The sequence below is a fragment of the Pezoporus wallicus genome, unplaced genomic scaffold, assembly GCF_028554395.1.
Source record: "Pezoporus wallicus isolate ANWC-B61680 ecotype Strahan unplaced genomic scaffold, APGP_CSIRO_Pwel_v1 contig_6566, whole genome shotgun sequence".
NCBI lineage: Eukaryota > Metazoa > Chordata > Aves > Psittaciformes > Psittacidae > Pezoporus > Pezoporus wallicus.
In genome coordinates, this window is record NW_026638763.1 from 2742140 (window position 1) to 2755634 (window position 13495).

Sequence of the window (13495 nt, forward strand, 5' to 3'; positions counted from 1 at the left end):
TACTTGGTTTGCACATAGAACATTTCCAGTGTTTGCTGCTCTTTTCTTCAATCCTAATAAATGACGTATAGCTAAATTGATACATGAGGGACAAGATTTATGCATGCTTCCCCTTAAGGTAAACTTAGAGGCAATAGAGAACTAGGAGATTATTCAGGAAGAGCAGTAAGTAAGATGATTTGAAGAGGTGGGGAGGAAGAGCATATTCTGGTTCACCTATTTTGGAGTAGATCCTGGACTTCCACACTGAGTATGGTGGAATGGTTTTGGGCAGACATCACTATGACTAAGACCAGAATTGGGCTTGCTCTAGGCCTGTTTCATGGGAGTCATGAATATTACGAAAATGTCCCTGTTATCTTCAAGATAGTGCATAGGTGAGGAAGGCCTTTAGGCCAAGACTGTACTCATCAGGATTTTTGTTCCACTTTTTTTCTTGGTGAGAGACTGTGTTCCCTTCTCCCTACCCCTCCCGGCATCCCCTCTGTACTCTGCCTCTTTAGGTTGCCATAGCTTTGATGATCACTTGACCTCCAACCAAGAAGGAGGAAAATCCAAGAATGTTGTGAACCTGGGAGCAATCCGCCAAGGCATGAAGCGCTTCCAGTTTCTCCTGAACTGCTGTGAACCAGGCACTATCCCCGATGCCTCCATTTTGGCAGCTGCTCTGGATCTTGTAAGTCATTCATTGGTGTATTTTTATCTGCTGATTGAGAAGCATATGACATGGTGGTCCATTGTCATTCACTAATGCTGCTCATGCCCACACAGAAAGTAGGTAAAGCCTCACAGCAGTGCCAGCTGGTGGTGTTGCTATTAGTTGGAGTTTTAACATCTGTGACTGGAGGAGTATGCAGACAAATTTGATTTATTTTTTATTATATGGCTTCCCCTAACCAGATTATTGCCAATGCAAAGCTTTTATTGTCAAACTTCAAATTTTGCCCACAGCCATTCTGCTTCTGGCCCTAGTGTCAATAATAATGTAAAGAATAAGAATTGAAGACTAGCTAACTACTTGGAGAGGCATAGGAATTCCACTCAGGAATTCTAACAGAGTTATAAATAGCACACTGAATCACCACAGTGGAAAAAATGTCAAATGTCAGAGTGTGCATGCTTTTAAATGTAGATACTGCAAATTTGCAGATCCACATCTCTGAAGTGGCACAATTCAGTCCCTCCTTCCTGGCACGGTCTCTTCTGTCTCCCTCCTTTTCTTTGCAGTTGCTGTTTTTTTATCAGTCCCTTCCATTTCTAAAGCAGTGGCCTTTAGCCTGTGGTTCATGGGCCAGCAGGGCTCTCTGAGGTGCTTATGTGACAAGCACAAGAATGTGACCAATACAGCTATGAAAAGCCAATTATTAGTAGCTTCTCTGCACAGTGCTCTTCTTCCTTCCGTAAGTGTTTGGATGTCTGCAAACTGAAAAAGATTGAAAGCCACTGCTCTCAGAGCATCCATGTGCTCTCTATCCCTTTGTCTTCCCACTTGCCACCTCACCTCTGACTGTTGTGCCATTTGTGCTCATATTCCATTTTTTTCCTTGCTGCTGGGGATGACATGCTCATGGACTCTCCCACTGTGCTAGTGCTATGCCCTGAGCTGTGCTGCCTTGTCTGCTTCCTAGTTGTAGGGATGTTACATCCCTATGTCCACAACTCCTTTATACCTTCTTCTTACCCTTGCATCCTTAAGTTTCAGATTCAAGTAAGTCTGCATTAATACTGGCCCAAAGTCGCTGTTGCCATCAGTCCACATCTAGCTCTACTGTTTGGACTGGTCCCTGTCCATCTTCCAGTAGAGAGGTGATTTCTTCACTAGCTCCCATTCTTCCATTGTTGTCCTTCTGGCTGGGAGCCATGGTAGCAGTGGCTGATAGGAAAGCCTGTCTCATGCTCTCACAGTCAGAAGTGGTTCCTGCCAGTCAGGGTTGCAAGTGTGCTGGGAAGGTTGCTGCAGGGGGAGATAGTCACTCCTGCTGGAGTGCTGCACAAAGACAACTTCATTCTTCAAGCCTGACAGGCTGCCACCCCATCGTGAATTCTAAACAAACACAGGGAATGTAAAGGCACATGGGCAGGAAGGAGCACATTGCTGACAAGTATGTCACTAAGATCCTTCTGGGAATGCACTACTCTGTGTGCTAATAAATCAGATGATAAATCAAGGGGGGGTAATTATGTGCCTATTGCCTGTAAATGTCTTTTAATTTGTCAACCATTTAGGCTACCGACTTACTCAGTGCCCATGTCTGAAGTCAGCTGAAAACTACTGGTCAGAGTGAACCATTTGAAGATGTCTGTTCTGATTTCCAGAGCTGGCTTTTTCAAAGTAGAGTTTGACCCTGTTTCCTTTCTGCTGAATGATGCAGAAGGCTTTGGTATCAGAACTTCTAGAAGGTCTGTAGGCAGAGATGAAAGAAGCCTTGTTCTAATTACAGACTTGGGAGACTGCTCAGCTGGCATTTTGTCTAAAAAGTATTGGAGATCTATGGAATTTAAGAAGTGACATGAACTGCAGGTATCAAAAGATGACAGCTTGTCACCTTGCTTAATGGCAATGTATACTGTTATGGAAAGTTCTCACATTTTGTGTCAGTAGAGCATACCCAACAGAAAACTGCTTTTTTAACTTCTGTTTTCAAGTTTTTGAAGTCACAGTTTGAAGCAGGTTGGATGCAAATTAAAAGCAGCCTAGTTGCTATGGCAACCTTTAAAAAATGAAAGGCAAACAGCTTCACTTTCAGTTCTTTCACAAACTTTTCAAGCCTGCTTTTTTTATGCAGATTATTGAAATTCCATTCATATACCACTTTGAAGAGCTTTGATCAGCCTGGATGTTTATACAGGTTTGCCACAGTGATTTAAAGAAACTAGAACAGTGAAACAAAAGCATCCTGATAGAGGTAGTGATTTGTTTTAAACTGAGTGTTGCCTTAGGCTTAATAACTTTGTAGTTAATGTATTTTCCTGGAAGCAATGTCCATCCTTGACTGAATTTTATACAACTATAATCAATTTATGGCTTTGCAGACATTTGATGATAATAATATGTTGCAGACAGTTTAATCCTTTGGTCACCAGCTTAAATCCAGACTTGGCAAGAGTAAAATCAATTTTCTTTCTTTTAAGAAATATTGGAGTTTGAAAGGCAAGTAATAGGATATTTCAGTCTGTGGTCAAGTTTCTGCAAGGATTCTAATAAACTGCTGTTGTATGAAGATGTTAGATGAAGTATCCTAATTGGACCAGTGTATGATTCCCATGTGGAAATACAAGCTTTCCTTTGGCCAGTTCAGCAATGTGACACCTATCACCATTACATTTCTTCCGTAAGATGTGTGAGCTTATCTGTTCAAACATGTAAATCTCTTACCCTTGTTGAAATGCCATGGTGGCACTGCTTTATGGCAGGATAGAGTTTGAGAGGACCTACTAAATATTGGAACAGCAGAAGCAGAGTCCAAACTGCAAGAATACTTGCCAGCATCTTGACTCCACATCAGCCAGAGTCTTAAGTGACCTCTGGTATTCCCATGTCCCTGTTTCCATAGCAGAAATATTTATCCATAGGAGATCATATGACCTGGAAGGAAATCAAAGATTGCTCCAAACAGGTCTCCAGAGTAGATGGCTGGGAACAGGAACAAAGAGCTGTGTCATGGATTGTACCTCACTATTTTTAGATATAATCATAGAGATTTGAACTAATGTTTTTGAGGCAATTCTCAAGGACACTGGTTAATAACCAGCTAGGTTATTGCTTTTGCTGTTGTTAGTACGAATCAGGTTTTCTGTTGGAAAGCTCCAGTGGGACTCCTTGGAATTTGTTAAGAAAATGGTGGATTCTTATTGATGTTAATTTATACAGTACAAGAACACTTTTCAGAAGGCAAAGCGATACAGTAGGTCTGGTGTTTAAAGTGGACTTGTGAATAGTTTCCAAGGCACAGGCAGCCTTGTGAGAGTATTGCTTCTGCGTTAACTGTTGACAGTGACCATGGTAATTTGTGTTCTTTTCAGCTATGCATCACCTGCCTGATTAATTTCTCTCCATTTGTGATGTGTTTCTCTGTGGTGTGAATCCATCCCTGTCCATTCTGTCACATCTTCATCTTTCTCTTGCTGCTGCTTCAGGTTTCTCTGAGCCTCAGGTAAGCAATCCCAGGGAGCTTGTGCCTTCTCCATCATGCAGGAGGTCTTCAGTGATTTTTAATCTGAAACTTCTGTTCCTCCTTTCCCCCCGCCCCATGAGTGCTTCCGTAATGTTTACAACACATCTTTCCAAGATTTCCTATATGCTAAGATATCATGGCTTTACCAGTGATGAATTAAAACAGCAGGAAAACAAAGGTCAGGGCTTCATCTTTTCATGTATGGTTAAGGTTTTACTCCATGAGACTAGAAAGATAAAATCCACTTCTATTCTGTGTTCCATATTTCATGTAAGCAACAAAAGATTTGTAATGATGTTTCCAGATGCTAGAATTTAGTTTTGTTTCTGGTTGTCAGTGAATATCTGTCTTCAGATTTGTGCCTTCCTCATCAGAACACTGGGCCAGCTTTAATGTTTTTATTCAAGAGAATTGCTGAAAGATTGTTGTTTGCTTCCAGTGTTTGAATAAAATAGGAGCAAAAAGGTTTAACAGGGGTATTATGTCAGAAGCAGTTAATGCATATTTTCTTGTTAATGCGGACAAAACATTTTTTATGCTGAATTTTTTAATGTCCTCTAGAAGACTTGACTTTTTCTCAGTTGTTAGTAATTTCTGGCTGTGAGTTTAGCTGCAGCACAGAATTTCTTAAGTCAATTCCCAAGCTTTTGGAACATTGGTCCAAAACATCTTGCTTTCAACTTTTGATTAAAGCACTGATTAGAGGCACTATTTATTAATATTCCATAGGCTATGTTCCGTGGTCTCCGGACTTGCCTGTTATTCATGGACCACAGATAAAGAACCTTCCCTTAAAAGTTGATGCTGATCTGTTTTAATTATATCATTAAAGTTCTCATCATCTAAATGTGTGGAGTATACTTGTGCTCTGTGAAATCCCTGTTAGGGAACCTTTCGAAGTAAATTGTGGACATTATTGTACTTTGAGATACACAAAGTGCTGGTCACAGGGGATTTTGCTTGTGAAAACTGTAGGAAGAGAAGGAGGAAATTGAATGGAAATGAGGAGAACCATTTGCTTTTAGGCACTTTTGATGTCTGTGAAGATGTTATTTGTGCACAGTTGTAGAATGAGTGTAAGCTACCCTTTGGAAATGAATTACAGCACTGTTTTTGAACATCTTTGAGAGTTTCAGAAGTATTCGTTTTTGGTCTAACATGGATCTTGCTGGGTGATTTAATACAAACAAAGAAACACTCAATATCATTTCTCCCATTAAAGAAAAGAGCTCTTCCTGGCTGGGGACAGGAGGATTTTTGTCTGAGAAATAGTCAACCACTTCAAAACACAACTGCCTGATGTTATTTCAGTACAAAATTGTCTGATGCTTGCTAAGGCCATTGAAGTTAAGCCACCAAAATTTCATCAACTTATGCCAGTAATGGACTTCAGTCTCCATATCTGCTTGTTTTAAGTGCAGAATAGTTCTCTTCCTAGTTTCAGAAAGCCTCCATTCATACTTCCACCTCCAAAGATGCACAAGGAGAACTTAACAAGACAAACTGTAGGATTCATGTGGCCGTGCTTCTATCTGCACTTGGAATATTTGCAGCCTCACTAGCAAAGGTGAAAAGAAAACTTGTCTCATTCCTCCAGTAAGAGTGTCAGATGCACACTTCTGCTTTTGGCAGTTACATGATTTCTGAAAGAAAGCATTACAGAGGGCTGCTGGCACAAGGTTTTTACCGAGTTTATAATGTAAACTCTGCACCTCTAGAGGTTGGACTGAGTATAGCTGTTCACTGAGCTTTGGTTTCATTAGCTCAAGAGGTGAGATCTACAGCAGAGATTCTGGTTTTGGGTTTACTCAGTCTATGTGACTCCATGGCAGGCTTGCAAAGCAGTTGATTAAAGTACAAAATCCTCTTAATATGTTTGTATTTAAGGTGATTTTTGAAAACGTTTCAGGAGGCTCCTGTAGTGGCAAGAGCAGCCCTGTTCCTGGAGTGTGCACGCTTCGTTCACCGCTGCAATCGTGGCAACTGGCCCGAGTGGATGAAGGGCCACCATGTGAACATTACTAAGAAAGGTCTGTCCCGTGGACGTTCTCCTATTGTGGGCAACAAAAGGAACCAGAAACTGCAGTGGAATGCAGCTAAGCTCTTCTACCAGTGGGGAGATGTAAGTGTTTTTTTCTCTTTTACTTACGTTAATAACTATACCAAAACGTAAAGGTAACTGGATCTTGTACAGAATTTCACTTTCAGTAAACTGAGGAATCGTAAGTTTCCCTTTCAACTTGCACTTCACAGCCTGCCAGAATCAGTTCTTCTCTTAATGGGAAGAGACTTTGTTAGGAGGTAGAAGTGTCCCCTTCCCCTGGGGATTCCCCTCAGGATCCATTTGGTCCCCTCTCCTAGTTCCAGTACTTATCACATGTGAATGCCTTGGAAGAGTAAGAGCAGGGCGTGTGATACTACTTGTTTTTTTTCAAGCTTCCTAATATTTTTAGCCCAGGGCTGCTTGAGCTGGATGTGGTGCTGTATGTTTAGTAATGGATTTCTCTTTGATGAACTTATTCAGTCTCTTTGCACCCATACCAGCTGTTAGCGCATTCTTTGGCAAGGAATTCTACAGGGCTTTTACATGTCATCTAAAGAACTGTCTTGAGCTTAGCTCCTTCAAGTTTTATTTGATTGCAATTACTTTCCATCCATGAACTAGGCAGTTGCTGTGTCTGGTGCTGTCACTGTCTTTGGAAAACCACTAAGGTGTACCCGCTGAAGGTCTGACACTCACTGCAAACACTTCACAAAACAGTGGGAGAAGTTCCTTTGGCCTCTGCAGTGCCTGTTACATGTGTCTGTCTGGAAGTGAGCTTTGTGCTTCTCGCCTCTTTTCACAAAATGAAAGATTTTTACAGTGAGCATTGTGATTGGGTTAAAAACCAAACAAATGTAAAATCCAAGGCTTGGGGGAATTTGAAAACCACGTATTCCACAGTCTTGGAGTATTTACATAAGCCATGCCAAAAAAGCCTTACTGGTCCATATTCTCCTAAGGTTAAGCCAGTGCATACATCTCAGTGGAGCACACTGTAGTCCCACAGCCCAGGAGAAGAGCATAGTTTGGCTGTGAGCACCCAAGCTAATAAGCTTTGTCTTTTGGCATCTCTCCTCCTTCCATTTCTGAATCTAACTTAGAGAATGCTACCTGAGCACCCCACTCTCTGTTATGTCTCAAACGCAGGTGACTGTAACAGCACAAATACCAAAGATCCTTGAAAAAGTATATAGTGTGAATGCATTTGCTTCTATATCCCATGAAGCCACCACCTTAGCCTAAAACCTTTGGAGATTCCAAGTGGAGAACATAGAATTATGTAGTCCTAGTATTTTTGCATACACTGACAGTCAGGGCTATCCATTGCTGTTTGCAGACTCTTTACTTCTAGACATTTCTCTTTTTCATATTATGACAAAAATGGGAGCAAGCAAGTAAGTAACTATTAGAAGCCAGTTAGATTCTCCCTCAGCTGCCAGTTTTACAAACTGAAACAGTCCATGCTGGAAAAAGTCCAGGAAGGTTTTGTTTTCAAAATGTTAAAGTACCACTGCATGATGCAAGGTCACATGTGATGGAAGGCAACATAGCATCATTCTTTTCACCTGAACTTTAATGGCATCATAAGATTTATCTGGATTCATTCTAGAAGCTAGAAATGGCGTGTGGGTGCCAGCTGCTTAGGAACATCCCAGAAGGGAAAAGCCTTACTTTTACTTTAAGGTGGGAGAAGATTTCTTCTTTTTTCACTGCAAGGTGTCTTGCTGCTCAGTAATATTTCTGTTTCTTCTCACTGGAGGCTAGGATGGCATAGTTACCCACAGCATCACTGGCCCCCAGACAGCCTCATGCTTCAGGATTGCTCTCTTCCTACCACTGCTGAGGTGCAGTTCCTTTATGTACTTTATGTTAATTGCTGGGCAAGGCTGGTCCTCTGGCACTGCTTTTCTTCCCAGGAGCTGTTTCAGATGAAGCTGTCTACAGCCAAACCTGTAGTGCTGGGGCCCTGCAACATGTGCCTCTCAGGCAGCTGCTTTTGTTGGTTCTGACCAGGTTCCAACCAGATAAGCTGAACCATGAGGAGAAACAGCTTTCTGTTGCTGTAATACAGGCACCTGCTTTAGAACATCTCGCTGTTTCTGTGTGTTAACCTGCCCATTTCACTGTGGCACTATCAGCATGAGGGGCTGTGCACTCACATAGCTCCTAAGCAGCTTCATTACCAAGAAGATGAGCTTCCTTGCCCAGCCAGTCTCTGCCTCTATGCTACCAGATGCTTGTCAGCACTAGAGCACACCTTCCTTTCTGCTTGGTGGCAGCAGAGCTGCACTCTGGAAGGAAGATTCTTGGACAAAGAGAAGAGAAAATGAACTGAGGCCTTGTTCTGGTTTGGTTTGGTTTTCTTTTCAGTAAATAGGACTGGAAATTTTTTTTTAATTCTGGATCCTAGCTTGTCTGTCATTGCTCACTTATTGTGATATACAGTGCTATTATCGAAGTTTAGTGAGACTGAGAATGAATGTAAAACCTTTTTTGCCCACCCAGCTCCTTTAATTCAGCCTCCCTAACATCCATCAGAGACTAACAGAGGTAAACCTTTGCCACGTGAGGTACGGTTTCGACTGCCCATGACAGTGATAAGCCTATTGAATCAAGCAATCTCGTTATGCTGTCCTTTGAAATAATACAGTGTTAAATCTATTCTGATCAGGTTAGTCTGTGACTTCCTTTGACTGTTTCTTTTGAGAGACATTTTTGTTTTAAAGTGTGGCATGCTCTCTCCTGGGAAATAACACAATAGGAATTCAGTCCTCATTAGGTAGAAAGCTGTGGGATTATGTATGATTGCTTTAATATTAGGATGGACTACACAGCATTAATGTGATAAATTACTGCTTTGTGGAGAGACATGCAGAACATTTCTTCCTTTAAATGCTTGAAACATGAAAGGGCAAAAGAAATTGAGAGGTGTGGAGTTCTTATTTAGCAATATGCAGGCTCACAGGCAGCTGAGTTTGGCAGTTATTTGGATCAGCTTGCAGACCACACCGATACCACCTTATTCTCTTTGTGTAGCAAAGTCTACCATCTTCATTGTTGCTGGATTTCACAGGAACTGCTTAGTAGCGAGGAAGAACAGTTGTAATAAGTGACTTTTCATGTATTACTGTGTCACTTTAGCAGAGACAGGAAAATTATATAGTGCTGGCATGTCCATCAGTTCTGACTTGTAGAATATCCAGAAATGCTCTTCAGTATCTTTCTCTGAAGCTGTCCCAAAATCAAGAAGACCAAATGGCAAGTGCTGATAAAAGCTCTGTAATTAAACACGTTTCCTATCTCACATAGTTTTACGTGCTTGTCTGTGTTCTCTTCACCTACCTGTAGCAAAGAAAATCAAGCAAATCCTTAAGAGCTCTGAAGTGTCTTGGCAGGAAAGCATTCTTCTTGCTAACACACCCTTATCTGTAGCTTTGCTGACAGTACCATGAGGGCTGTTTACATGCTGATAATGATGCTGGCAATCAGCCATGAATAAATGATCAATGCCTTTCTGGAGAACGTAACAGTATCCAGTGGGAATCTGTCTTCTTTACGTGGATCCCCTCTACACCATTACCCATACACCTTCCCAGCTCTCATAAGCGTATTTTCTGCTCATTTTTGGGAAGTGCATCAGGAAATCTTTCCTTTAAAGACAGAAGCAGGCTTTCCCACAGTAGTTTTGTGGAACAAACAGGGACTTTCCTAAGTCAGAGGGTAGTTTCTTAAACAGAAGTCATGCATTCCCAGTGGAAAAACTTAGCAGGAATCTGGAACACATATTTCAAGGGGAGAAAGAAAAGTGGGAGAAATTCATACAAAATAATGACCTGATCTCCTCCTGCCTGTTATGTGCTGGTTTAGGTTGGAGTTTCTTGGGAGTTAACCAAAGCTGCAAAAATTTTTTATCCTGAAATTTGACACTATTTGGAAAACAAAAAGGGGGGGGGGGGGAATAAATTATGGGTTTGGTAGCAATTAATCTATTATCATCACCTTCTCTGCTGTGCTTCACAGACAATGAAACTTAAGCCAGGGCATTCTGTTCTGGCTGGAACGTCTCCACAGCCTGCTTTGGGCTGAGTCCTTGACCTCCAGGGCTGGGCTGAAATTCTCACCAGTTTGTGCTTTCTGTTTCTCCCTGTCTGCAGGCAATCGGTGTCCGCCTCAACGAGTTGTGCCATGCGGAGAGCGAGAGCCCTGCCAACCTGCTGGGCCTCATTTATGATGAGGAGACCAAGAGGCGCCTGAGAAAGGAGGATGAGGAAGAAGACTTTTTAGATGACAGTAAGGAGACTCCCTTTACTACAAGAACCCCCCCTTGTAAGAACCTCTGCTTTAGGAGCACTTAATTTCTCTTCTCTTTTCATCCTCTTGCCACCCAGCTATATTTCCCAGTCTCTCACCTTCACCCCAGCTTCCTTCCCTGTTCTTTCCGTGCCTGGAAGTACAACATGACAAATGGGGAGCAGCACTGAAAGACTTTGAAGGAAAGGAGGCAGGGGGGAAGGAAGCCAAGCAGTGAGTTGCAATTCCTGTATAATGGCAACTGCAATTATAAGCAGAGTAATAATTTGTTTCTTGAGTCTTGCTGTCACCTGAGTGCTAAAAGTGGTTCAGACTCATTCCCAGTTATTTCTGCCAAAATATTTGTGCTAGATTGGCTGGTTTTTTTTTGTTTCTTAACACTGAAGAGTCATCTCACCTGATGTGAGTTGGCACAGCCCTGCCAAAGGCTTTTAAATCTTAACTACAGTATATTTTCCTGATACTTAAGCAGAAACATAGCACAGCGGTATAAAAGGTATCATTGAAAATCTGTGTAACAACAAGATGACTAAAACACACACATTTGTGCCTGTGTGTACAGAAGGGTGGGAGGGGGTGACAGATCACTGACTCTGAAAGTCTAGACAAGCATGAAAACTATAATAAACCCTGTGAATCAAAATAAGTTAAAACACATAGTGTTGTAGGTGAAGGTGGTAACAAGCATGCCCTCTCCAGACACCATTTGTATATGCATGTGTGCTGTAACTTACTGCTTCCTGTGTACATATACTGTTCACCATTGAATGTAGCGTGCTAGCACTTTTTCTGTATCTGATGTCTTTTTCTGTGGTTCTGGGTTTTTTCTTATCACTGCATAAAGGCCAACTTTGAAGTAGAGAGGAGTAGGTGGGAGCAGTGCAATGGCATTTTTGGGAAACGATCTCAAGAGAAGGCATTAGCCCTAAGCTAGACCTTCACCGTTGCCGCTGTGTGGTGTGCCAGCACTAGCAGCTTCTTGAGTGTGGGTGTCTGTTCTGGATATGTTATTTGCCCTTTTGGAGATACATCTGAAGCAGGAAGAGGGTGTACTCAAAGTTTTCCCTCTCCTGCACTGTAAATGAACAACTGTGTTCCTGTGACTGACTGATATGGGGCGTTCAAGGGGAGTGGAGTGGAGCTGCTATAAAGGGTGGCCTAAGACAAGCAAATGGACAGAACAGGTTGTGATCTAGAAAGGCATTTAAAAGCTCAAGTATCCTCCTGAAAGCCAATGTCTGAGAATAACTGAATCTGACTGAGGGCAGAGATTTTCAACAACTGCCCTGTATGCTGTAAGGACTAGACTGAGGAGCAGGAAATATGCAGTTGGATATTCTGTTGCACTGTATGTCTCATCTGTATTTGATAGTTCAGATTGTTATAGTCCCTACAAAGTCCATAGTTCATTACTATTAATGCTTACAGAAGAATTAGCATCACAGGATTAACCTGCTTTTATCTGATCCATGCAGTGTCTTCTTACGTGTTTAGTTTGGACTGTTTCTTTGCAAAAAGTAACTAGGTCATACATGGGGGAAAGCAGGTGAAAACAAATCTCTCTGACATGTATGTAGATGAAATATCAGGCATATTAAAAATGGATGTGGTTAGTTGTTGTCACAACCAATTCATTTATTTGCTGTTTTTGCTGTCTGTTATCCTAAATAGGATTTTTCAAATTGATCAAATGCTGAAGAATCCTTCCACTTTTCAAGCTGAGTGTCATTACATGGGTTACAAAGAGTAGGATTTCTGAAGCTGTTTGTTTAGACTCAGTTGAGACAAAACTTCAAGTGTTTCAATAATCCCTCTTCCCTTCCCCATGCTACTTTAGGTTAAGCATTTGAATGCATAATTTGATTAAGCAGTTTGATTTTGGTTGTCCCTTGATTATCCAAATAGCACTTGGATTCTTTGCATAACTAAAGAAGCCTGATTTCAAGGGGGGCTGTCTCTTCCGTTTGTAAGGGTAGTAATTAAGAATAGGCACAGTACCTCTTTACCAGCTAGTCATAACTATGTAGTTTGAGAATTTTTCCTGTATTTGAAAGCGACTGTTTTCTAGAACTGCTCAAGATTTCAGTGAACGCAAAACTGTAAAGGGGAAGAAGGATATCTACTTCTTAACTGCCATTAACTTTGAGACCTATACAAAATGCTTTAAGATTACATTAGTTTAGTAGGTACTACACCCTAATATACTATCATATATGCTATAGTATATATGATGTATGTATGTATACTGTAGTATATATGTCGTGTACTATAATACACTACAGTGTTGCTTCAATAGAATAGAATATATACTTTGTTACATTATAGTCTGTTAGCACTGTTGCAGAGCCTGGTAAATACACGGATTGATACTTGTTTGATTGTGTTCCTTTTACTGTAGGAAATGTCAGAAAAGTCTCCTTTTCAGTGCAGCTTGCATTGTGCACCATATGTGAAAATGTCCATCACCTTTTGGTTCCAGATTATGTATAATCTCCTCGCTCACCATAGAAATATTTTTTCCTAGGCACTGTGAATCCTACCAAATGTTGTTGCCCTTTTGCACTGAAAATGGCAGCCTGTCAGCTTCTTCTGGAGATAACTACTTTCCTTCGAGAGACCTTTCCCTACATGCCCAGGCCACGTACCGAGCCTCTTGTGGTAAGTGGACAACACACACTGAAGAGGGAGCCATGCCCACAGAAGTCACTGGTCTCTGGCTTCTGTCTGAGGAGAGGTGGGGCGGGGTAGTAACTCAAGTGGATCACTGACACAGGAAGAAAGGTGTCATTGTTTGGTGGATAGAAGATGGGCAAGGCACATCAAATGGGTTGATTAAGCTGTGGAAGCACAACATGTACCAGAAGTTCAAGAAAGTTTTAAACCAGAGAAGAGGGCAGCGGATTGAGAAACTGAGTGTGGGGACCTGAGAGGTGTGGGAGATGGGCTGCAAGGAGGTGACAGTGCT

General features: G+C 41.6%; 1 protein-coding gene across 14 annotated transcripts in view; it reads left to right on the top strand.

Annotated features, from left to right (window-relative positions):
* The window catches only part of UNC80 (unc-80 homolog, NALCN channel complex subunit), a 120201-nt gene that overhangs the window by 41234 nt on the left and 65472 nt on the right, over nucleotides 1-13495 (top strand). For 9 of the 14 annotated variants that reach the window (XM_057412246.1, XM_057412247.1, XM_057412233.1 and 6 more), the window contains exons 22-25: nucleotides 504-676; nucleotides 6085-6297; nucleotides 10374-10545; nucleotides 13055-13188. In XM_057412246.1, coding sequence (XP_057268229.1) covers nucleotides 504-676; nucleotides 6085-6297; nucleotides 10374-10545; nucleotides 13055-13188 — 692 coding nt within the window. The remainder of the gene's footprint in view (nucleotides 1-503; nucleotides 677-6084; nucleotides 6298-10373; nucleotides 10546-13054; nucleotides 13189-13495) is intronic. The other 5 variants (XM_057412237.1, XM_057412244.1, XM_057412240.1 and 2 more) reach the window with 1 other exon arrangement.